Source organism: Felis catus, chromosome D1 (genome assembly GCF_018350175.1).
Source record: "Felis catus isolate Fca126 chromosome D1, F.catus_Fca126_mat1.0, whole genome shotgun sequence".
In the NCBI taxonomy this organism is placed as follows: domain Eukaryota; kingdom Metazoa; phylum Chordata; class Mammalia; order Carnivora; family Felidae; genus Felis; species Felis catus.
Genome location: NC_058377.1, coordinates 113,567,440 through 113,591,606, shown reverse-complemented (window position 1 = coordinate 113,591,606; position 24,167 = coordinate 113,567,440). Strand labels below are relative to the sequence as shown.

Sequence of the window (24,167 nt, the reverse complement as noted above, 5' to 3'; positions counted from 1 at the left end):
GGGGTTGGAGGAAGCCAGGTGCCCGAGGTCAGAGAAAGGAGCGACAGATACGAAATGGGGGAGCCTAGTGCCCCCCCGCCGCCGTGTTGGGCTGACATCAGACAAATCGCTGTGAACTCGTGATTTTTTTTAATTTCTCTTATGTTTGTTTATTTTGGAGAGAGAGGGTGAGAGCGAGCACGAGCGGGGGAGGGACAAAGAGAGAGGGGAACAGAGGACCCGACGCAGGCTCTGTGCTGACCACAGAGAGCCCGACTCAGGGCTCGAACTCACAACCTGTGAGATTGTGACCTGAGGTGAAGTCGGACACTCAACCGACTGAGCCACCCTGGCGCCCCACTCGTGACCTTTAATATAGGAAGATGGACAGAGAGCCAGAGGCAGATGTGTGTGTGACAGAGAGGGGGACAGAGAAGAAAACCTGGTGACTGACGGTAGTCACGTCCCACCCATTCCCGTCAAATCAGGAAGGAGCTCAAGCAACTGTCGAGGCCGCCTCGTGCAGTGGGCCGCGTGGACGACCGGGATCAGAAGCGCCTTCCTCCCCCCGCCCACCATGCCACATTCTCTCCGTCTCGACATGCCCCTCAGCTGGTTGCGGCTCCTGGCTCCGCGGATGACCCGAGCCGTCATTCCTGATGGGTCTGGGCCAATGGCTGTGATGTCCTGTGGACTCTAACAAGGGGACAGAGGAATCCAAGGTGCTCCAGGGACTCTGCTCCCTGACAGACATACTCCTCAACCCCGTCGTGTGACATCAGCCTCCCTTCAAGAGGATCGGCCTCCCGGCCTGCACGGTGAGCCCCCCTCTGCCTGCCGTCTCTCCGGTGCCAGGACCCCAAGGTGGCCCGGTGGCCGTCTCGGCTTCCAGTGTAACCGACGGTCGTGTGTCCTTGAGTGGGAGCCCCTCCCGCAGGCACTCGGACTTCCAGACCTGGAGAGCCTGGAGTGGTGGGACGGGAAGGCAGGGTCTCAGCGGTGGGGCTCCATCGGGTGGCAGAAATCCCAGCCACTACCCCCACGACTCTGGAGCCACGAATCTGAGCTGATTCAGAGCGTCCCCTGCATCCTACAGGGCGTTGTCCCCGCCCCGCAAAGTGCTGTCACTCAGCAGATGCCACGGCCCAGACTTCAAAAGGCCACTCCCCTGTCCTCCCTGGTCGGCTGCTCCAGGGAGGCAGGCATGCGGGAAGACCTAGGAATTGCACGAGCAGGGGCCCGCTGCCCACCCCGCCGGCTGGGCCATGCGCTCCTTGGCCAGAAATAGGGGTGCGTGAGACACCGTGATCGCGAATAAGGCGCTCTGGAAGTCGGCAGCGGGAGTTTGGGCAGAAGCGCGGTGGTCAGGAAAAGCGAATCCACGTTCAGAATCAGAGTGTGCCCTAGTGAGGCCAGAGTGGTGCCCTGTCCCTGGGGGAGGCCGTCCAGGGCGGCCACTGCCTGCCTCAGGGGAGCCGGTGGGCCCCCGCACGGCATGGGGGTGTCAGGGCTCGTCCCCGCGGGGTCTCGGGGCACAACCCCCACCTTGGCTCCCGAACGCACCTGCCGATGGCAGCGGCCGCGGAGGGAGGCTGTCTGTCCCACAGAGCGGCCATCCTGTCTCCCCGGTAGCTGGGACTGCCCTCGGTGGAGGCGGTCAGCCCCTCAGCAGGTGCTCACATGGCTCACAAACACCTTCAGGTCCCGTGCCCTCTCGGGGAAGTCGAGCCGCGCTCCTCCTCCCCAGACCCTCCTTCCCAGACCTCCTGCGGCCCGTTTTCTAACTGCATTCATTCCGGGTCCCTGACCGTCCAGCCAAACAGTTAGCGGCTGGCCGTGAATCGGTGCGGACCTGTGATGTGGCCCCTCCAGCCGTGCAAACTGGGACGACCAGGGGGGCAGATGCCTCGCCAGCCCGATGGCTGCGAAGTTCGACTTTGTTACAATTAAACCCGGTGAAGACAAGGGGACACAGGGACCGGGGGAAATATTGGCAAACACACACCTGACGAAGGGCTCGCCTGCGAGACGTGCAAAGGACCCTTAGAGCTCAAGAGGAAGAAAAGAGCCTGATTTAAGACGGACCGGCAGTGAAGACGCACAGACGGCCGCCGGGCCCGCGGAACGATGCTCCACGTCACGTGGCGGGAGGGAAACACGCATCAAAACAGTCGTGAGCTCCCTCCACACACCCCCTGGAGCGGCCCAAAGCCAGAACGGCGACATCACCCAATGCTGGCGAGGACACAGGGCGACGGGAACTCTCGTTTGTTCCTGTGGGAATGGGAGGCGGGGCGGCCGCTTTGGGAGACAGTCTGGTGGCTTCTGAGAAAACCCCACACGCCATTACCACGCGACACAGAAGCCCCGCTCCCCGGTATTTACCGCGGGAGCCGAAGACCTACGACCACGCAACGCGGGCTCGCGGGACATTCGCGGCAGCTGTATTTATAATCCCAGCAGCTATATTCACAACTGACAAAGCCCGGACGCCATCAAGATGTCCTTCAGCGGGTGGACAGATAAATAAACTGTGAGATGTCCAGGCGAGGGAAGATTATTCGGCACCGAAAAGAAACGGGCTAGGAAGCCGTGGAAAGCCGTGGAGGAAACGTAAAGGCATCTCACTAAGTGCAGGAAGTCGGTCCGAACGGGCTGCTCACTGCACGATTCTAACTCGGTGACATCTGGACAAGAGCAAAAACGACACGCAGCCCAGATCACGTGCCCTCGGGGGCTCAAGGGCAGCCAGGAATAAACAGAAGGAGCGTGGGGGTTTAGGGCAGGGACACTGCCCCGCGTGACACAGTCGTGGTGGATCCGCGTCCTCGTGCATCGGTTCAAACCCACGGAACGCGCACCCCAGAGGGACCCCCAGTGTCAGCTGTGGGCTTCCGGCGATAGTAACGCCTCAATATTGGCTCATCGATTGCAACCGTGTCCCCAACGAATGCAAGATATTAGTAACGGGGGACGCGCTGTGTGGGGAGGGGGGCCGTGTCTCCGAACTCTCTGTCCGATATCTGTAAACCCAAAGCTGCTTAAAAACTAAAATCTAGGGGCGCCTGGGTGGCGCAGTCGGTTAAGCGTCCGACTTCAGCCAGGTCACGATCTCGCGGTCCGGGAGTTCGAGCCCTGGGCTCTGGGCGTCGGGCTCTGGGCTGATGGCTCGGAGCCTGGAGCCTGTTTCCGATTCTGTGTCTCCCTCTCTCTCTGCCCCTCCCCCGTTCATGCTCTGTCTCTCTCTGTCCCAAAAATAAATAAAAAACGTTGAAAAAAAATTTAAAAAAAAAACCTAAAATTTATTTTGGGGGGACGCCTGGCTGGCTCAGTCAGTGGAGCTGTGACTCTCCATCTTGGGGTTGTGAGTTCAAGCCCCACGTTGAGTGGAGAGATTACTTAAAAATAAAATCTTACAAATAATTATTATTTTTTTTAAAGCCTTTACCAGATCCACGGCTGTCACAGGGTGTTTGATCGGCTCGAGCCATCAGCCATGCCCGGAAGGGCTGGTGTGGTCCGTCACCCGCCCTCCAGGACCCTCCTGCCTCCCGCACGGGCCCCGGCCGGCAAGGGGGATGGGGGCAGGCCGGGAATCACCGCCCACGGCCTTCAAGTCCCGGGTGGAGGCTCAGCGTCTACACGGCCCCCAGGAACTCGGCGTTGCTGTGCGTGGACTCTCGTCCTGGGGCCACGTGGTTCCGGAGGCTCCCCTGGGCCTGTCCCGCCACGATGGCCTTCCCTCCACAGTGGGGAGCCCACGTGGGGAGCTGCCAGCTGCCGAGCATGTCAACTCCCATTATGCTTCCGGGAGCTGGAGAGGAGGCCGCGCACTGGGGGGGACCCGCTGGCCCCAGTGCGAGGTGGCCCTGGGCTAGAAGTCCGTGGGCCCCCGTGAGCCCCGACGGCTGGTTACAGGGACGTCTGGGGCCTCTGGGAATCGGGGTCAGACCAGAGCCAGGGCCCCGTGTCCCCCAGAGCCTGCTTCTTTCCCTCCCCCGGGGCACCATCACCCTGGTAAACGCCACAGGTCCTTTGCGGAAGGCGGGGACAAGGTGGCCAGTGGACGTGCGCAGCCGTGCCCGGGGTCCTCCCTCCAAGCACGGGGTCTGGGGCCGTGAACTGGCTCTGGTCTCGGAGCTGACCCGGGGCGGGGGGAGGGGGGGAGGGGGGGCGGGTGTCTCTCTTGTCGGGATTCAGGTGGGACGTTTGCCCGCTTGACCCAGAGCTTGTCACGTGCTCCTGTCCTTCCAGGTTGATTCTGGGACACACGGTCCAGTAGCTGAGATCATGGGTCCCCATCACAGGCCTGCAAGGGCTCCAGGGCCTTCCGGCCCGGCCACCCCTACCTGCATCGTCAGCAGTGTGGCCGTCCCCCCCCCCAAAACAGCCCTCCTCCATGCTTCCTGACTCGGTGCCCACCCCCCTCCGTCTGCTATGTTCTGGCTCCACCACACCCCGTTCAGACCTCGCTTCATGCCGGCCTGTGCGAACGGCAGCCCTCAGCCGATGTAGCATGTGCTGCCCAGGGTCAGCTGGGTCCTTGGGGTGGGACAGGCCTGGGGGTCCCTGGCTCCCCTCATCCTGGGGTTCAGCCTTACGTGGCTCCGCGAGGCAGGGAAGGCACCACTGGGGGCCCCACTTTGCAGCTCCTGACCCAGAGAGTGGCCCTTAAGGGTCACATATCCAACACCAAGGCCCACCACTGGGGGCAGGGAGGGCCACTGTGATTGGCCAGAGCTGGTCCTGGGTCACCTCTGCAGGCACCAGGCTGCACGCCGGGGGTGGGGGGGGGCATTCAGAGCGGAGTCTCGGCTGCCTGCCCCCACCCAGGCCTCCAGCACCTCTGCCTCCCGCCTCTCGTCCCCCATCCCTCCTGCCACCTGGACGGGCCCCAGCGTTTCCAGACTGTGTGTCCTACAGGCAGGCGACGACCGGACGGAGCTCCTGCCGGGAGGTGACCGGTCCCTCCCTTTTTCTCACCACCTCCCCACACGCCTATGCCTCTGCCCCCAGGACCCAGGTCCACCCCCGCCTCACCCCTGCCCGACCTGAGCCTTCCCCAGGCCTCCCCACCTCCCCGCTCCGGATGGGCCCCCCGAGGCCGGTGGCCACATCTGCTTCCTTCACTGGATTCCCCAGAGCTGGCTCGCAGGTGCTCCGTAAACACGAGGCGATGGCCTGCCACGGCCTTCGCACCACAACACCACAGGTGTGGCCTGCAACCTCAGACGTTTATCCTCAAGGTTCTGGAGGCTGCGAGCCCGAGGCCGGGGCCCCTGCACGCGGTTCCCGGGGAGCCCCCCTTCCCATGTGCACACAAGGGCCCTTCCCTGCGGGTCCTCGCCGGGGCGAGGGGTGGGGGCACCCATCCCATCGCGGACCCCACCCTCACGCCCTCACTCACCCTAACCACCACCCTGAGGCCCGGGCTTCGGCTGCGAACCTGGGGGCAGAGCGTTCGGTCAGCAGGATGCAGGCACGGAGCTCACCGCCTGAGTGCGAAGGCCTGTCCTGTCCCCTTCCTCACTCGGCTGTTGGCTCCACCCCGACCCTGGCCTGCCTCGGGAGATGGAGGGCCTGTTGGAGGGACCCCCTGGGGTGTGGGGTCTGCAGCCTGAGTGGCCCCGGGCCCCCGGCGGGGGTGTGGATATGCCCCGGAGCCACGCAGCGCAGACAGTGAGTGCTTTGCACTGTTTCGTCATCGGGTACTCTTTCACGGCGGGTTAAATAAATTCCAGGAGTGGGCTGGAAATGTTTGCCGTGAGGGCCCTCCCGGGGGCTGGGGGGGCTAGGCCCCACCGGGTGGGAGCGCCCAGTCCACACTCCTTGCTGACGCCTGGGCCCAGGGAAGGGGCTCCAGGGTGCCTGGGGAGGCGGTGCTGGCACCCGTGAGGTGGATGCACCCCTCGACCCCCTCTGCATGCGTGCAGGGGTGCAGCCCTCCATGGGCCCTACCCCACCCCTTCATGGGCAGGACAAGCTCTGTCCCAGAATCTTGGGGGGGGGCATGGAGCAGGGCCCGGAGTCCCGAGCCTGGGTGTGGCTCGGCCGCTGCCAGGCCGGGCCAACGTGTGCCCTGCCAGCCTGGGGTGGGCCCTCCTGGGGGAAGAGGGGCTCCTGGGGCTGTGCGGGTCCCACGTGGACAGGTGGGCAGGTGGGCAGGTGAGCGCACGAGTGTTCAGGCAGGTGGGCAGGTGCCGTCACCGAACAGGTGACAGTCTTGGTGGATGAGCAGCTAATGGACTGGGGGTGGGTAAGTGGGGGGAGAAGAGCTCACGGCTCAGTGAGTGGACAGGCGGAACCAGCACCACTGTGCCCCCCCCCCCGACCGCCCGGTGCTGTGAGACTGGGGTTCTGGACATAACCACGCTTCTAAATAAAAGCTATTGTAGGACAGCTTTAGGTTTACAGAAACGTTGCCAAGGTCGTGCAGAGAGTTCGCGCACCCCCTACGCCCGCTGTCCCCTGGCACCAACATCTGACGTGGGTCTGGGACATCTGTCACAACGAATCAATGACTGCTGACCCATTATTGTTAACTAAAGGTCCACACTCTACGCAGAGTTCTTGTCTTTCCCCACCGTCCTGCTTCCATCCCCGATTCTCACCCAGGGCACCGCGGGACACTTGGTCCTCAGGTTTCTGACAGTTTTTGATGACCCGGACAGTTCCGAGGGGGACAGGTCAGCCACATCGTGGGGCGTGTCCCAGTTGGGGTCTGTCTGGTGTGTGTGTCACGGTCAGGCGGGGTTGTGGGTTTGGGGGGAGGGCCACAGGGTGACGCGCCCTTCCCACCCCATCACGTCCGGGCTCTCGCTCCCCACCTGCCTCGTCCCCGCGATGCTGGCCCGGCTCACCTGGCGGAGGTGTGCGTCAGGTGCGGCCGGGCTGTGGTCTCCAGAAGGACATCGCTGTGACAGCCACACCTGGGCTTCTCCAGGCCGGCGGGTGTCCTGGTCTCCTCTCCCATTCCTCTCCTCCAGGGGCCACCTGCCCAGTGTGGGCGCCCGGGTGTCTGTGACGGGGTGGGTTATGGGGCTATCTATCATCCAGCTCCACGTCCCCGAGCCGGGTCTCTGCTGTCCCAGCCTTGGCCACTGGGGGCACTTTCAGTCAGCTCCTATGACAGTTTCCAATGACCCGATTATTAGATGAGGTCGCGGAGGAGGAAGGAAAAAGGAGGTCGCCGGCCAGCAAATAACATATAACGCACATATGCACACATGTGTGCACGTGCTCCCACACGCGCCCAGCGTCTCCCGTGGAAAAGAAAGCAGGAGGCAGGCCGGGGCTGGCTCGCAATGGGGCCACCGTCAGGACGGGGTCTGAGGGGCGCAGGCCGGGCAGCGTCCCACCGGGCCACCCCTCGGGGATCGGCCTGCTGCTTTAGGCCCCCTCACGGCTCCTGGAGGTCAGTGGCCGCCCCAGGTGCCCAGAGGAGACGGGCAAGTGTCTGAAGGCCAGGAACCCAGGCCCGGCTCCGAAAGCCTTTCTCCAAACTGAGCACGGAGGCACCTGGGGGTCTGGCTGCAGGCAGGGTCACCTCACTGTCTCCCGAGAGGCTGCCAGGTGCTGTGTCTCTCACCAAAGTTGGAGAGAAGTGACGGCAGTGAGCGGCTCATCTCCGCCAAGAGAGCGTCAAGCTGGCCGGTCCCCACGGCCGGCACCCCGAGGCACCCGGGATCCTGCACCCCCACTCCTGCCGCCTCTTGGGGTCACGCCTGGGCCCCATCTGGAGCGGTGCCACAGGCATCAGAGATGCCCCTGTGCCCCTGCAGACCCAGGGGGTACTCCTGGGACCAGAGTGGAGGGTCTGGGGGCACCGGGATGGGGGAGGCGTCCCGGCTGCCCCTGTTCTTAGCAGCGGGTGGGAGGAGATGGCCGGAAATGCTGGTTTCCAGAAGGCCAAGGGGTGACCTCGCCTGCAGCTCTCAGGGGCACCCCCTCCCCTGCTGAGGTCCCCAGTGTCCGGGGGGACCCCACACGAGAGACACCGGAAGGGAGCCGTTCCAGCACGGAGGTGAGCCCCCTGCTCCGCCCGGTCAGCCCTGCCTCCCCGAGGAGCACAACAGTGGCCGAGTGGTACAAACCGGCCAAGATTGGACCCCAGACAGTGGCTTCACCACGTGTCCCCCCCGGGGGACACAGCCCCACGTGAGTTTGTGGCCCTGCCTCACCCTCAGGTTTGAATCGTCCAGTTACAGACTCGGGTTTGGGCAAAGCCTCCCTGGGCCTCCCAGCCAGGCGCGTGGTACCAGGGCTCCCGTCCTCCCCGGTGGCCCCAAGATGGCTCTGCTCCAAATCACCCCTTTGTGCCACCAAGGCGTTGAAATCAAATTCCCTTTCCAAATATTTTGTCGTCACAGAACATTTCAAATGGTGTTTTGTAAGATGGCACACCAATCCTGATGTTCGCGTTAGATCCTGCCTCCCACATTCCTCCCAGAATCAAGCCTGGGGCAGGATTCCACTTGTATGCTCCCAGGACAGGAAGCTCACCCCCTACCCAGGCACCTTCTCTGCTCACCCACCTCCCCCCAGGATGTGTTCTGCGGCCACACGGAGAACAAGGCCACACTCTTCGGGGGAGGCCCCGAATCCCTCCAGGGGTCCTGGTGCCTTGGGTCAGGGCTGGGGGGCAGCAGGGGTGGCAGGAGCTGGCCTCACCACCCCTCCCCTGCTGCCTTTGTGTCCTCTGGGGCAGCCAGAGGCTCAGTTCTCTGGGTGTGTTGACAAACACAGAGACACGCAGGACGCAACCTACCTCCTGGGCGGGCAGATGTGGTCAGAGGCCCCTGCCCAGCTGGAAACCACAGTGGGCGGGGAGGGGCGGAGGAGGGAAGGAGGGAAGAGGAGCAGGGACCGGAGGAGGCCACCATGCAGTCCTGGAGTCGAGTCAGGGTGGCCAAGTGCCAGCTGCTGGTCACCAGCTCCTTTGTCTTGGTAACAGGCTGGTCAGGCGGGAAGGGTGGGGGGCGGGACGCGTTATCAGACCTCCAGGACTGTGGTTCCCCCACACCCAGCCCTGCTGTCCCTATCCTGCCCCTGGGACATGCACTTGGAGCCCCTGGTGGTGGGCTCCTGGCAGGCGACTGTGGGGACAGGACGCCCCTGGGGGCCTAGCCAGGCAGCGCAGGTCAGAGGGGGCAGGGGGCAGGGGGAGGGGGCTGCTGGGGTGGGGTGGGCCCATCCTCCACTGTGCGGACAGAATGACCCAAGGTTCTGGGTCCTTTCGGCGGCCGGAAAAGGAATGTGTGTGGTGGGGGAGGGTGGGGAGTGAGTGTGTTGTTGGTGCATCTGTGTGTGCAACGCGGTGCCTGGGACAAGGTGAGCCTGTCCCAAGTGAGACCATGAAGCTGAGGGAGGTTGGCCAGTGGACCCAGGACACCCAGACCCTGCTCTCTGGGGCCCCGTTCTGCGCCCAGCCCTGCCCCCACACTGCGGGTCTGCCCCACCCCCAGCTACTGGGCCTTTCTATGGCCGCCATGGCAGCTGTCAACTACCTAGGGACACACTTTGCTGTCGTCGGCCGCGCATCCTCAGACAGGACCCCCTATGAGGCCACACGCCGCTGGGGTAAGTGAGGTCCTGTCGGGGTGGGGGAGGCTGCAGGTGCAAAGGCCGTGGGGAGCATCCTGGGCTGGGGTGAGGGCCTCCTAGTGGAGCCAGGCTGGGCCAGGCAGTGGGTCAGGGTAGAGAGGGCCACCCCGGGGTCCTTCTCCACTGGGCAGAGCCAGGGCCTGGGACACAGCCTCTGCCTCTCCCTAGGTCTCCCGCCCTCCCTTGGGGGCCTGGGGACAAGCGGGACGATCACGTAGCATCCAGATGGCCTCGTGTCCTGGAGGCGTTGCTCCAGGACAAAGGGGCCCGGACCTGGATGCACTCTGGGGGCTTGGTCTCAGGCAAGAGCACAGGACGCCAAGGAAGGAAACCGTGGGGGAGACTGAGGCCCACAGGATCGGGCCGTGGTCCCAGCCCCAGGCCTCCTGCCCCTTAGGCCCCAGTTTTTACCCTGAAGCCGGAATCCTGGAGCAGGAAGCCTGGGTCTTGAGCCTGGACCGATAAGACACCCCGCTCTTGCCTGGTGGCTTCCGAGATAGCCCGGGCGACTGCAGAAACAGAAGTGGGGGGCGGGGCCTCGGGCCTCCTCCTTCCCTCTGGCCTTCTGAGCATTGGGAGGAGAGGGAGTGGGTGGTGGGCGGGACGTCCTGCCTGAGGGGGCGTGTGGACCTGTTCAGAGCTCCCAGAAGTCCACCCCCCAAGTGTACCCTTGGGTCGGATTTCAGACACAAGCCCTGTGCACTCCGGACCCCCGTCCGGGACACCCCTAACCTCCTCCTCTCTCTCCCCACCCAGCCTTCTGCACCAGCATCAGCCTGGCTGGGCTCCTGACCCTGGGCGCCGTGCTGGGTGCTGTAGCCACCGTGAGGGAGGCCGGGGGCCTCATGGCTGGGGTGAGTTCTCGCTGCCCCTCCCCAGCCCCCCAGCCCCTGGGGCGGGATCAAGAGCGGGGCGGGCTGGGAGCACCCCCCACAGTGTCGCAACAGAGACAGAGGTCCGAAGGCTGTGTGCCAGCTGGGACCCCCATCCACCGGGGCCAGCCAGGGCCCCTCTGCCAGGCCTCCTTTACTCTGTCATCCAGGGGGGCAGAGTCGGCCCTCCCAGGCCTGGGAGCCATTGCCAAAGGCCCGGGGAGGTCTGGTTGCATCATGCTGGAGGCTCTGGGAACCGGCTTCCATTTCCTGTTACGAGGACACGCGGGGAGGCAGGGATATGCCCCCCCCCACCCCTCTGGTGGCCAGATCACTGCAAGTCGGGGCTCGTGCGGTGCCCCAAGGTGGCCTGGAGCCCACACTGCTCCCTTGCAGCCGTGGGGAGGCTCTATCTGACTCCAGAGCGGCGGCCCCTTGTCCCCATCCCTGCCTCCCCAGGCCCGTCCGTCCTGCCCCCTCTGGTGCGAGCCCTCCTCTCCTAAGGGACCCTGGGCTCTCACCTGCTCCCCCCGATTGCCGCCACCAGCACATGCCCCCCCCAGCCTGGGCTCCTTCCGGGACTCCCTACAGGCCCAGCAGAGTCCAGTTGACAAAGGCAGGCCAGGCCCGAGGACCCTGAGGGGGTCCCGCAGAACCAGCCAGGAGGGCCGTCCGCTTCTCACAGGACAGAAGTCACAGGCGAGCGGGAGGAAGTGAAAAGTTTGTTGAATATCAGGGTCAGTGACAGAGAAGATGGAGGGAGACGGGGAGACTCAGAAAGGACATAGAGAAAGTCCCTCCGTCACTCAGGTTTGATTTGGCAAAGGGGTCCGGGGTACGTGTTTCTTCGGGACTCCGGGGTAGGGTCTGGTCAAAGGTGAGCATCACCGAGGGGGAGGGGGCGCCCACGCCGGTGCCTCCCAGGTCTGTCCGCAGCTGACGTCCCGGAACATGATGTTCGCTTCTGCTGAGACGTTCTCACGTGCTTGGGGCCTAGGACCAAAGCTAGAGGATGACGAAGTTTCTTGCCTCCCCCTTGGAGTGAGAACGTGGCTTCTTTGTTTATTCAGATGCAAGGGCGGGGTGGGGTGGGGGGGCTACACAGTTACAGAGTAACTGGGGCGCAGCAAAGAAACAGACACAGAGCCTTTGGACACCGGGAGCCCCTTCCGCTGCCCGCAGGGCAGGCTCCCTGCAGCCCCTTGGGTCCCCCAGGCCTCCCTCTACCCCCTAGGAGACCCCCCCCCCTCCTGCCTCCAGCCCTCTCCTCCTGCAGACCCCACCCCTACCCTGAGAGCGGTTCATGGGGTCACCAGCCAGGGAGCCAGCCACCCCGGGGCTCGCCGAGGGCTGGCGGGGTTCTCCACCCAGCCCGTGTCAGCAAATGTTTGGGGAATGACTCCTGGTTTGTAGGGACACAGGCCTCTCCTAAAGCTGCAGTCCCAGGGGGGCTCGAGGGGCACCACCGGCTCCCCGCTGGCTGGTAGGCCGGGCAGGAGTGAGGGGGCACTGGGGCACTGGCAGGGCCGTCCGTCTGTGTGACCAGGAGCCCTAAGGCCCGGCTCAGGGAGCTGACAGGCGGGTGGACTGCCCCCCGCCCCCGAGCGGAGCCCTAAGGCTGGGGGCCTGCCAGCGGGGCGAGGCTGGAGAACGAGGCCGCCCCCGCCGGCCTGGAGAGGCCCGCGCCGGGGCGGCAGCCTCGGCCGCCAGGGGGCGCCGTGGTGCCGGCCGAAGCGGTAAAGCTTCCGGAGGCGGGAGGTGCTCCCATTCCCGCAGTTCGCGCTCCGGGCACCCGATCCGGGCATCCCCAGCCCGCGGCGGCCCTTCCTGGTCCAGATGCTCCGGGGCGCCTTCCGCTCTGGCCTGTGGGCAGGGGGCAGGGGCACCGGGGTTGAGCCGACAGCCGCCTGCGGCAGCCCGCCCCCTCCCTGGGCGCCCGGCCCGATGCCCCCGAGGGCCCGCGCCGGGGAGCCGCCCTCGCGCGTGCATCTTCGTGCGCCGCGGGGTCTGGCGCGGCCGTGCGTCTGCACACGCCGAGCAGCGCGTGTGGACGGACTGGCAAGCGGGGGGACCCTTCCCGACTGTCCCCCGCCCGCCCCTTCCCGCTCCCACCTCCTCCAGCCTCGCCCCTCGCGGGCCTCTCAGCAGGAAATGAGCCGAGCCCAAAGGGCGGCCGATTTATTCATGGTTTTTATTTAGAAGGAGAAAGCAAATGCTGGCGCTGGGCCGGCCGCACCCAGCGGCTCCAGGCTGTGCAGGCCCCTGGGGAGGTGAGGTGGGCCTGGGGCCGCCAGAGGCCCTCCCTGCAGGCGGGCGAGTGGAGGGAGGGAGGTGGCGTGCTCTCTCCTGAGGAGCGAAGCGATTTCTGGAAAATGCTGGTCTCCTGAGCTGGCTCAGGGCCCCCATCCTGGGAGGCAGTGTTGAGCGATGGTTTCCAGATGGAGAAGGAGGCCCTCGGCCAGTCAGGGAGGAGGAAGAGGAGGAGGAGGGGGAGGAGGAGGAGAGGGAGGAGGGGGAGGAGGAGGGGGAGGAGGAGGAAGAAGGGGAGAAGAGGGATGTGAAGGAGGAGGAGGGGAAGGGGGAGAGGGAGGAGGAGGAAGAGGCAGAAGGGAGGAGGAGGGATAGGGAGGAAGCGAGAGGGAGGAGAGGCAGGAGGGAAGAGGAGGAGGGGGAAGAGAAGGAGGAGGAGGGGGAGGAGGGTGGAGCCATCTCTAGGACAGGCAGGCAGGAGGCAGCAGGGGAAGACGGGGCTGCCTGCTCCCCCCCCCCCCGCCCCCCACCACGCACCCCAGGGCAGAGCCAGAGGTCCCAGTGCTCCCACCAAGTTTGGGGACTGGTGGGCGTGGCCTGCTCTCTCCCGGCACCTGGTGGAGGCCCCTGGCATGGACCGTTTCTCTGTCCCGGCCCCGCCCAGCCAGTGTCCGTGTGTCTGTGTCTGCGGGCATCTCTCGATTCCACTGGTCATCGATCCTCCTGGGTGTCGCCCTTAGCGAGGCAGTGGCTGGGTGGGGAGAACCCGGCCACAGTCTGCCCCAGGCTGTAGACAGTCCCGGGAGGACTGTCCCCCGCGGCACGGGGCGGCAGTGCCCTCACAAAGCCAGCGCGGCGGGGAGGTGAGGCACACACAGCGGGCCTCTGGACACCTAGGCTGTGTGGTCAGCGGCCAGCCGAACTGCCCAGAGGTCTAGGAGGAGACCTGGCCGGAGTCCCAGGTCTGAGGGTCACCGGCACGCAGGTGGCCGGTCAAGCTCCAGTGGGGTGACATCCCCAGGGCGGCATGTGAGCCAGGGTTCCTAGTCTCGGGTGACCTTCTGAAGCTGCCCACGAAAGCTTGGGTTGTGCACACTTCTCCAGGGAGGGGCCCATAATACTCCCTGGCCTCGGCCAGCAGGGGCTCAACAGTTCCAGACCCCCGAGCCAGAGAGAGGAGGGCACCGTGGGGGCACTGATGATGGAAAGACATTCCCCCCAGAGAACTCCATCTCCTCCAACGCTGGGGTCCCAGGGGGTGAAGACAGGAGGCGGGCCTCTGCCCAGACTCCCCCTACCTGGGGGTGCCCCACCTGCCCTGGCTCCTTCCGGCCAGAACCACAGGAGCCCAGCTGCAGAGGCTGGGGCTTGACCCAGAGGCACGTTCCAGAAAGCAAAAAGAACTGAGCAGTCCCTGCTGTGCGCCTGCAGAAGCCCCCACCCCCCACCCCTGCGCTCCACTCGCTGGACCCTTCTCCCAGATCCGCATCTCAGCCCAGCACCCGCCCCCGGAAGCAGCCCCACTGGGTGGGGGCTCCCATCATCCAGGGGACTGCCTCCTTCCCTGGGGTTGGGGGGACGTGGCGCTGCCACGGAAGGGCCCCCGCGAGCCAGAATGACCAATAGGGGAAGAATTCGCAAACAAGCCAGAAGGGCTGGGAACAGTGTGCCCGCAGCCCAGGTCTCTTCCTCGGCCTGCGTGTGTACCCCATGCACTAGGGGGCCCAGGCCCAGCCTCGAGGTGGCCGGTCGGGCCGCACAGGGTGACCCTCGTCTCTTCCGCCCCAGGGCTTCCTGTGCTTTGCCCTGGCGTTCTGCATCCTGGTGCAGGTGGCCTTCTGGAGATTCCACAACCCTGCCCAGGTGAGTGCCTGCCCGCACCCCCCCACCCCCAAGCATCACACAGCAGGGGGTACCTGAGCCAGGTACAGTCCACTCTGGGGGGGACTGGGACCTGAAGGCTGGGACAGGCCTCAGAAGCCCCCCAGGCCTGGGGGGTCAGGAGTTGGAAAGGGGGTGAGGTGCGGGGGAGGGGCGGCCGGCTGACCTGAGGGACTGAATGGACAGGTCCGTGCTCCGGAAACTGGCCCAGAAGCCCTGCCGGTGTCCAGGCCTTATCCCCAGATGACAGCCACCCTTCAGCCCTGGAGCAGGGGCAGCCAGGGGGCCACGGAAGGGCAGGGCTGTCCTCCTGGTGGCACTTCGGGGTGGGCTCTTCCCCAGGGCTTCCGTGTTGGTGGTGATCGGGGCGGTGATGCCCGTGGGGGGTGGACCCCCACGGGAGGTGGTTCCCATGTCTGTCCCCCCTCCGCCCGTCAGCTGCTGTCCTCTGTGTGCTTGCTATCTCAGCACAGTGTGGATGGACTCAGGGTGTGAGAGGGGGCCCCGTCCCGATTTGGGGGCTGGGGGGAGGCCCCAGCTCTGGGATAACTCAGTCCTCAGGGCCAAAGTCCCCAGAGAGCGTACATGAGCCAGGCTCAAAGCCCGCAGGCCTGGGTGCTGACCCAAGGGACCGAGGCCAGACCACAGCTTGGGGGCAGCGCCTCGGGCACAGGGGCCAGGACAGCCTGGCCCTGCAGAAATTCTGTCTGAATCCAGAGCCCTGAGACGGAGCTGAGAACCTGCCTGGGGAGTGGGGCTGGCCCCCTCCCAGAGCAGGGCTGGGGAGCAAGGCAGGCCCCCCGTCTGGGGAGAGGAAACGGGTACCCAAGAGGCTCAGAGAGGGAGGCCCAGGGGTCCAAGCCCGTAGCCCAGCTGCTCCCTGGCTGAGGCCAAAGGGACAAGAGACAGGCCGTCCGCAGTCCCCAGCAGTTGACAAGATCCTGATGGCCCTTGGGCCCAACCTTCACCCATGAGAGCCCAGACCCAGGTGGGGCCTCTGGAGCAGGCTGAGAAGTCAAGGGGCCAGCAGGTGGGACTGCAGACAGGGATGGGAGAGTTCTGCTGCATAGACCCTGTCTGCCCCGACTTTCTGTGATCCCTTCTCCACTGGGCCTCAGTTCCTCTGTGTGCTCCCAAAGGACCAGCCCAGGCAAACCGAGGCCAGTCTGGCTAGAATGTACTCGGTTTCTGGCAAAACACTGTGCAGGCAGCAGGTGACAAGCCAGGATTTCTTGCCTGTGTGTCTGAGTCCCAGTGGCCCCAGGGTCTCTGTTGCCCGGGCCCCCAGAAGCAGAGGTCCCCAGGGGCATCTGGGTCAGGAGACTGGGCCTGGCTTGTACTGTGTGCTTTTAGGTTTGTGCTGACCCTCTCTGGTCCTGGCTTCCCTTGCCCTCAGAAATGGGCTTCGTTTCTCCCTCACCTGCTCCTCAGATGGAGGAGGCCGGGTCACCAGGCCAGGTGTGATGGTCATGGCCTTGCTCTATAGAGGAGGTACTCAGGCCCAGGGGTCACCGTCCAGGGCACATTGCCCTGAGTCAATGCCTCTTTGTCCCTCTCTGCCTGGGGTTTACCCTAAACAGCGCCCCCCCACACACACCAGCATCATTTGGGGTCACCACCCTGTGACCAGGTGGGAATCTGAGAGGAGCACTGTCTGGGGGGTACAGACAGTACCCCCTAATTAGGATTAGGGACCCTGGCAGGAAGCACAGAGGCATCCGAGACCACCAGGTGCACTCCAGTTTTGTCACGGAGAAGCAAGGCCTCGGGCTCCCAGAGCACCCCCAAACCCAGTAACGGGGACAGATGCCCAGGCCTGTGGGGAGGGTCCAGCTGGGCCCCCACTGCTAGGCCCGGGGTCTTGGGTGAGGGGCGTGGCTTTGCCTGAAGCCGGGGCCCGTGCCTCCTGCTTCTGGGGTCCTGGGGACAGACCCCGGTCAGCACATATTCTTCCTACGCCAAGATTGCAATCCCGAGAGCCGGCCGTGGGCCACCCGGCTACTCCCTGGGCCCTAGTGGGGGTGATGCAACCAGGAGGGTGGTCCGAGCTGGCCTCCTTGACTCAGCCACTTGCCCGCTGACCCCAGGCCCACTCTCCCAGGCCCCCAGATTCACAGGGACGCCCTCCCATGGGGACACAGTGGCTTCATGGTCTCCCCTCGTTTTGTACCTAGAGACAGAGGCAGAGAGAGGGCCACCAGCCAGGCCCTACTGCGGTGCTGGCCAGCCTGACGCCTGCCCTCTAGCCCAGTGCACTGCCCACCTCCCAGCGACTGGCTGGAAACCAGCTGACCCAGTTTGGGATGGCTTGCAGTGCAGTGTCTCAATGGGAGGGTCCCTTAGTGCCGGGAGTGGGTGTGGAGGGGGTGATGAACGTCCCTCTGGTTCCTGTTGAGGCACAGGGGCTTTGGACATGGCTGGCCAAGAGACCCTCTGTGGCCCGCCTACCCCGGTCCTCCAGGCTGCCAGCAGGACAGCCACCCTTTCCGGGGAGCATGTGGGTCATGCTGGGTCATCTGTTTACCCCCAGCCTCGGGGACAGCCCTGAGCAGCCGTCGTGTCCCAGCCGTCAGTGTGACAACAGCACAGGGTGGAGAGGGGGCAGGGGAGGGCTCAGCGTCTCTAGGAAGGGACAGGAGGCATCACAGGACAGGGGAGCTCAAAGAAGCCTGGCCCACGCCAGGAGACCATCGACCCCAGGGCGGTCAGGGAAGGCTTCCTAAAGGTGGTGAGATTCCCGTTTGTCTTCAAAGGACTCATTTGGCAACAGGTGGGCATTTAGGTCTGCAGAACAGGTGCTCAGGAAGATGGAGACAGTGAGGTCTGGGTGACGCTGGGTGTGAGGTGAAGACAGAACCGGGCCAGGCCCCTGTCTGCACCTTCCTTCTCCGTTATCTGCCTTGTCTGCTCAGAGCCGGCCCTGGATGCCCAGGCTTCTTCCTTGGAGCCCGGCTGCCTGGCTTTACAGAACCCACCACGTGGTTCTGGGGAGAGACCTAGACCATCAGGGGGGAGCTGAGCTCCTGGCAGGAGGCTCCTCCCAGCCTTCTCTGCCCAGGCCTGGCTGCCAGCCTTCTCTGTCCCACCCCCATTTCCAGATCAACAGAAGTAGGTGGCCACTTCCCTCGGCCAGGCCTTCTACGCTCCAAAAGATCAGAGCCGGAGGTGACCGCGGCTCAGGGCTCTGGCTTATGCAAGACCCCTGCCCCCAGAGCGGGACTGTGGCATTGGTGGCCCTTCCTGTGGGGAAAGATCCCCCCAGCTGAAGCCTTGGGGACTGCTGTGACCAGCCTCCCAGGAGACCTCAGGGAGCTCTGCCTGCTGGAAGGAGGAGGGGACTGTTTGGAAGGCACATGGGGGCAGGCCCGCCTTTGGGGAGCTGCGTCCGTCATAGGGAAGGGGCTTCTCCGGCACAGAGGCCTTCCCGCGATGCTCTCGGTGCAGGTGGAGGATGCCGTGTTAGACACCTACGATCTGGTGTATGACCAGGCAGTGAGGAGCTCGTCTGTCACCCTGCGGCAGCAGCTGGTGGCCATTCAGGACACGGTGAGCGTGTGGGGGGTGGCCACCTCCTCGTTGGGCGGCTCCGGGACACTTGGCCTCCCCAGGTGGATTGCAACCCCGAAAATGGGTACAGGGTGCCCTCCCAGAGTCAGCCAGCCGGGGCCAGATGCTGAGCAGGGGGTCCCAGGACACGGGCCACCAACGCCCTCTCGGTCGTGGGGACGGGGGGTACAAAGACCTCTCGGCTTCTCCCTCTGACCCGGGCAGGGCTGGCCACCTAATTTGGGGGGCCCGAAGCAAAACTAAAAAGGCTTCTTGTCAAAAAATGAAGAATTTCAAGGTGGCGATAACACAGCATATCAAGCAAGGTGGCCACAGGGTCTTAGCCCGAGAGGCCCAGCTGGGCACGTGAGCCGTCCCGGGCGGGCGGCCGTGGTGACCACTTGTAGCTGACCCTTAGGGGACCTCTCCCCCCGCCGTGTTCTTGCAGTTCCTGTGCTGTGGGAAGAACTCTCCTTTCGGCCTCCTGGGGGGCACGGAGGTCAGTCTGTGTCCAGGAGAGGAGGCCACCAGACAGGTGAGGAGAACAGCCGGGACCCTGGGCTCTCCCTCCCCGGGCTCCTGGAGGCAGCAGTGAGGGCTGGACTCGGCCCCAGGCTCCGTTCACGCCTCCACCGCCTCACGCAGTTTCAGCTCGGGGCTCCCCAAGGCCAGGCCTGCCCTCGGAAGCCTCCAGAAGCATAGAGGGAGGTGGAAGACAGACAGTGATCTGGAGGGGGCTCCTCCGGAAGGAGCTGGAAGTGCATTCGCGGAGGGAAGGAACAGCCTGGCCCCAGTCAGCCCGCCCAAGGGCCTCGGCGACAGAGGCTGGGAAGTCCCTTGCTCCCCAGAGAGGGACGTGGCCCTCCCTCCGACCACCCCACCAGCCCTCCTCCAACCCACCTCCTTCCCTGCTCCCCTCCCCCATGTCCGGGAAACAAACCCACCCCTATCTGTGGGCCAGAGGCTCCTGGCCGTCCTCCAAGAAACAGACAGGAGGTTGCTAGGGCTCCGGGCCCAGCAGGGGAGGGAGGGCGGCGTGCAGGGGAGGGGCGAGGGCAAAGGAGGGCCCAGCGGGGCTGGCAGGGGGCTTTCTGCCACCCAGGAAGAGGCTTCAGGCGCCCGTCTGCAAAGCTGGGCCACAGGCCGCTTGGCGACCTTCCAGAATGGCTGGGTCCCCACTGTAAAGGCCTCAGGGGGTGGGGGTGGGTGCTGGAGCCACCCCGGGAGAGGGCGCTGGAGGGGCTGGGGTGGAGTCCCTGACGGTGGTCTGGCCCCCAGCCTGCCTTCCAAGAGGAGCAGCCACAGGGGGAGTAGGGGCTGATCAGGGGCCATTCCCCTCCCCCCCCCCTGCCCCCAGGGCACCCAGGCCAGGCTGCAGCGTCGCGGCCCGAGCTCCTGGGACCATTTCCAGCTGCCCTGGGAGCCAGAGGTCCCAACCTCCCAGCCAGCTGAAGTCAGTCCTGCGGCCCAGGGCCCAGCGAACATGGGGGCAGATAGATGCACAGACAGACGGCAAGCCAGCCTCCCCTCCCCCATCCCAGCCTTCAGAGCAACATCCCGAATGTGCATCCTTTCTGCAGCCGCCCCAAATGCCAACATCTTCCCCAGACCCAAATGCCGCCATCTGAGTGCTTCAGAGATGGGTCCGTCACCTCCCTTTTCTGGAGGCAGAGCCTCTGCGGCAGCCGTGCCCTGGGGAAGCACTGGACGGGGATGCCCAGGACCCCAGGCCTCTCCCCCAGTGCTTTCTCTGCCCCTCTTGTTGGCCAGCGCCCCCACCCCTCCCCTCACTGATGCTCTGCGCCCAGCCCTGGGCCAGGGAGTGAGGGAGAGCCAGCCTGCCCACGGCAGCCAGATGCATGACCCAGCACAGGCTGCTCAGGGGGCGCCTAAGAAAGGCGTGCGCTGGACCCTGGGGCAGCGACCTCTAGTCCCCACAGAGGTCTGCTCTGTCCGTCCGTTTTTCACCTGTTTGTGATGCCATTCCCCAGAGCCCCCAGGCCCCACCGACTTCCCATCACCCCAGCATTCGCCTTCGGTGGGCACTGCGGGTCTCCGCCTTGGGGGGGGCCCTCGACCCCGGGCAGGGGAGGGGCAGTCAGGGCAGGCGCCTTACGAGCTGTCTCTGCTCAGGACTGCTTGGTGGGGGTCAGGAGCTTCCTGAGGACCTACGGAAACATCGCCTCCACCCTCACTGGCATCGGCCTGGCCTCCACGGTACGCTCGCCCTCCCTCGGCACCCCTCCCCCACCGCCTGCCCCTGCATGCACAGGACCCCCACCCCGACGGAAGGGCAGACTGGGCAGCCCCAGGCCAGCATCTCCGGTCTGGGGGAACACCGGGGAGCCAGAGAGGACGCTGCTGACCCCAGGGACGCGGTCTGGGGGGTGACGGTGCCCACCTCCCGAGACGGGCGGGAGCCCCGCAGAGCCCAGACCCTTGTAGGGAGGCAGTGCACGCCCCACTGGAGCCGCCGGTGCCTGTGCTGACGCCACCCCCCCCCCCCCCAGGCGTATGCCGTGCTGCTCAGCTCCTTTCTCTGGTTCGCCTTTCGCTCTGGCTGCAGCCTGGACCGCAGGGGCAAGTACGCCCTAGGCCGGAGGTAGGGCCCAGCCCGCCCGCCTGCCCCCACCTCCCCCCCCGAGTGCAGACGGCGGCCGGTGGAGGCGTCTGGGTGCTCACTGGCCAGAGAGCACTGCCCCTCCCCACTCCCGGGATGTCTCCACTGCCCCCGGCCGCTGGGACCCCCGGACCAGTAGCCCAGTCCTCTAAGGCGGGTGCTTTGGGGGTGGCTGGCCATGTGGAGGGAGGGGGACAGCTGGAGAGCTGCCAGACCAGCCCTCCAGAGACGCCCCTCTCTTCACCCCACTCCTCACCGAGACCCGACCTCACAAGCGCTGTCTCCACCAGCACCGAGAGATAGATGCTTCTGGGGCCCCGCACGAGTCCCAGGCCAAGACCTGTGATCCTGGGGAGCCCCAGGGCTCCCCGTGCACCAGGAGCAGGGAGGACCCAGGCTCGGCGGCCAAGAAGGCCCTCCTGGTGTTCACCAACCCCGCCACTCTGCCCCGGCCTTCCCGTCCTGCCCGGGGCCTGGTGCATTCTAGAACAGCCTCACAGTCCCCTCTGCTTCTTAGAGCCCGTGACTGCCGGCCCCAGGAGCCCAGCTTCTTCAGACGCTCCCCAGGGGGGGCCGCACTCCAGCACCCGATGGAAGCGGACGTTCTCGATGGCCGCCTGCGTGCGAGCAGACCCTCAGGGGGCCCTCGGTTCCTCCAGGACAGCTGACGCTGCTTCAACCACCTGTCCTGCCACCTGTCGGCCCACAGAGCCTGAGCAGGCCTGAACACGAGCCTCACGAGGAGGGTGCGACGTGTTTTCTGCCGCAGCGCAGAGGGACGGGGAAGGAGAGGAGGAGGCCAGCTCTGTTCCAGCAGACAAGGGGACCGGGGTCACTCACTGACTCCGAGGGAACAGACTGGGAAGTGGTCGGAGCAGAGAAGCCACGGGGCAGGTTTGGGCACTGTGCTTAGTCTCACGAGGTCAGAGCCCAGGGCCGAGCCTGGCCGGGCGCCCCACTGGCCGCCGGCTCCGGGGGACCCTACTTCCAGGCTCAGTCCGGCTGCTGGCTGGACACAGGTCCGTGCGGCTGGAGGACCGAGGGCCCCCTCCTTGCCAGCCGTCAGCGGACTACCTCCGTTCCTTCTCATGTGAGGCCTTCACGTCCGAGCCGGCGAGGCAGGCCCGTCCTCTTGTGCTGAGACCTCTGACTTCCCCTTGCCCCCGGCCGGGGAGCTCACTTGCAAGGGTTCCTGTGGCTGCAGAAGGCCCACTGGGAACCTCGTGTCTCTGGCAGAAACCCTACACTTCCGGTGGGGTGTTCACAGGTGCCAGGGCCGAAGGCGAGACTCGTGGGGTGTGTGCAGGAGGGCTCCGTAGACGGTCCAGTTTCCAGGCCGCTCCCGCTGGACACCCAAGCTACCTCTCTCCGTTCTCTCCAACCGTCCCTGAGGGTGTTCACTCTCTGCTCGAAATCGGAAGTCCCAGGTGGAACCCCGGATTGGCCCAGCCCAGGCCGAGGCCCTGGCAGAGCTGACCAAGGAGAGAGGAATGTCGGGGCCGTTTAACCTCCTTCTGGGGAGGTCGGGCCTGCCGCCACCAAGTCCAGCAAAGGAGGGTCCTCCAAAAGGGAAGAACCCTCTGTGACAGGACGGGCAGGCAAGACAGTGGACACGTGGCCACACCCCCCGCCGTCCACCTCTTGAGTTTCCCCTCGCACGCCCACGCACGCATGCTTCCGGAGGCAAGCGTGTTCCCACCTCATGTATAGCCGGTGGCCCTCCTCCAGTGGAAGAGCTTGTCCCCAGGCGAGGACACCCCAGGGTCTCCTGGGTCCTGCATTCGGGGACAGCCCAGGGTCTCCGGCCATGTGCATTTGTCCTCTAGACCTGCTCTGGTCAGCCTGTCACTCTACAGCTTACAAAACATATTTTATAATTTTTCAAGTTTATTTATTTTTGAGAGAGAGAGCCGGGGACGGGCAGAGAGAGGGAGAGAGGGAGACTCCCAAACGGATTCCGCCCTAGCAGTGCAGAGCCTGACACAGGGCTTGAACTCACAGACCGCGAGACCACGATCTGAGCCGAAACAAAGAGCCAGACGCTCAACCACCTGAGCCCCCCGGGTGCCCTGCAGAATGTGTTTGAAAGATCACAACCAGCGAGGTGTCCTCTGCACAGCAGTGGCGGAAAGAGGGAAAGAAGATAAGGGGATGTAGTTAAGCTCTACAAACACGGAACTCAGCAGCGAGGGAATCTCCAGACGGTTATTAAGAGAACAGCTGGGGCACCTGGGGGGCTTGTCCGTTAAGCGTCTGACTTTGGCTCAGGTCATGATCCCACCGTTTGGGGGTTTGAGCCCCACATTGGGCTTTGTGCTGACAGCTCAGAGCCTGGAGCCTGCTTGGGATTCTGGGTCTCCCTCCCTCTCTTCCCCTCCCCCACTTGTGTTCCGTCTCTCAAAAATAAACATAGAGAAAGAAAGAAAGAAAGAAAGAAAGAAAGAAAGAAAGAAAGAAAGGAAAAAGGAAGGAAGAAAAAAAGAAAGAAACAAACAAAGAAAAAAGGAAGGAAAAGAAAAGGAAGGAAGAAAAGAAAGAAAGAGAAAAAGAAAAAAGGAAGGAAGAAAGAAAGAAGAAAGAAAAAAGAAAGAAAGAAAGAAGAAAGAGAGAAAAAAGGAAAGAAGAAAAAAAGGAAAGAAAGAAAGCAAGCAAGCAAGCGGGTGCGGGGGCAAAACCAAGGCCTTAGTATATAGCACCATCAAGGCTGGGAGGGCCCAAGCAATGGGCTGGTGACCCACCAGTGCAGTGTCCCCAGCAAGTCTGGCCTCTCTGTCCCAGCTTGGCGGGGTGGGGTGAAAGAAACAGGAAGACAGAGGTCACTAGGAGAAACCAGACCTGGAAGTCTGGGGGCCACGTTGAGGCGCCTGATCAAGATAAAGACTGAGGGGAAGGCCGGGTGGCTGGGCTCCACCCTCCCTGAGGTGAGGAGTCCCCAGGCCTCCTTGACACGGGAGCCCCATGCGCTGTGGCGCCCAAACCCACGGTGAGGCCGCAGTTGGCCCGGGAGAGGGTCGCCAACAGCTGGAGAGAGCAGGAGGTCGGTGAGGTGTCTTCTCCCGGACGGGGTCCTGGGGGCGGACGCGGGGTCCACTGGGAGGTGGCCCCCACCCGCCACCGTCAGACAGCGAGCACGCAACCCTACCCCTCGAGCAATGACGCTGGGACGCTGCCCTGTGCCCGTGACCCCGGAGCTGCTGGGCTGTCCTGTTCGGAAGTCCGGGTGCCGGTGGAGGGAGGTGACAGGGCCCCGCCCCGAGGGCTGACCCGCCTGCGGCCTGCCCAGCTGCGAGGGAAGAATGGGACAGGTGGGAGGAGCCCCTGCCTTTGGTTTCTGTGGACTCGTGGGCAGTGGCCAGCAACCCGGCCCTGTGTCCAGAGAGACAGGGGACGGAGATGTGCCTGCTGCTGGGCCCCGT

At 64.7% G+C, this 24,167-nt stretch overlaps 1 protein-coding gene across 2 annotated transcripts; it reads left to right on the top strand.

Moving 5' to 3' along the window:
- Positions 1-8,799: 8,799 nt before the first annotated feature.
- TSPAN32 (tetraspanin 32) lies at positions 8,800-23,094 on the top strand. 2 transcript variants are annotated; one of them, XM_003993786.6, is made up of 9 exons: positions 8,800-8,925; positions 9,444-9,558; positions 10,339-10,436; positions 14,493-14,567; positions 18,030-18,131; positions 18,580-18,666; positions 20,265-20,348; positions 20,642-20,733; positions 21,269-23,094. In XM_003993786.6, the coding sequence occupies exons 1-9, from the start codon at positions 8,860-8,862 to the stop codon at positions 21,417-21,419; spliced, it is 870 nt and encodes a 289-aa protein (XP_003993835.3). In that variant the 5' UTR covers positions 8,800-8,859; the 3' UTR covers positions 21,420-23,094. The 2 variants fall into 2 exon arrangements, with proteins under 2 accessions (XP_003993835.3, XP_044895656.1); XM_045039721.1 differs by lacking the exon at positions 8,800-8,925 and adding an exon at positions 8,975-9,118.
- The last annotated feature ends 1,073 nt before the right edge of the window (positions 23,095-24,167 follow it).

Bases quoted from the DNA above. Each gene is read 5' to 3' on its own strand.
- TSPAN32 (XM_045039721.1), top strand. From the start codon at position 9,035: ATGCACTTGGAGCCCCTGGTGGTGGGCTCCTGGCAGGCGACTGTGGGG. The intron at 10,437-14,492 runs GTGAGTTCTCGC...CTTCCGCCCCAG, and splicing joins CCGGGGGCCTCATGGCTGGG to GGCTTCCTGTGCTTTGCCCT. The intron at 20,349-20,641 runs GTACGCTCGCCC...CCCCCCCCCCAG, and splicing joins GCATCGGCCTGGCCTCCACG to GCGTATGCCGTGCTGCTCAG.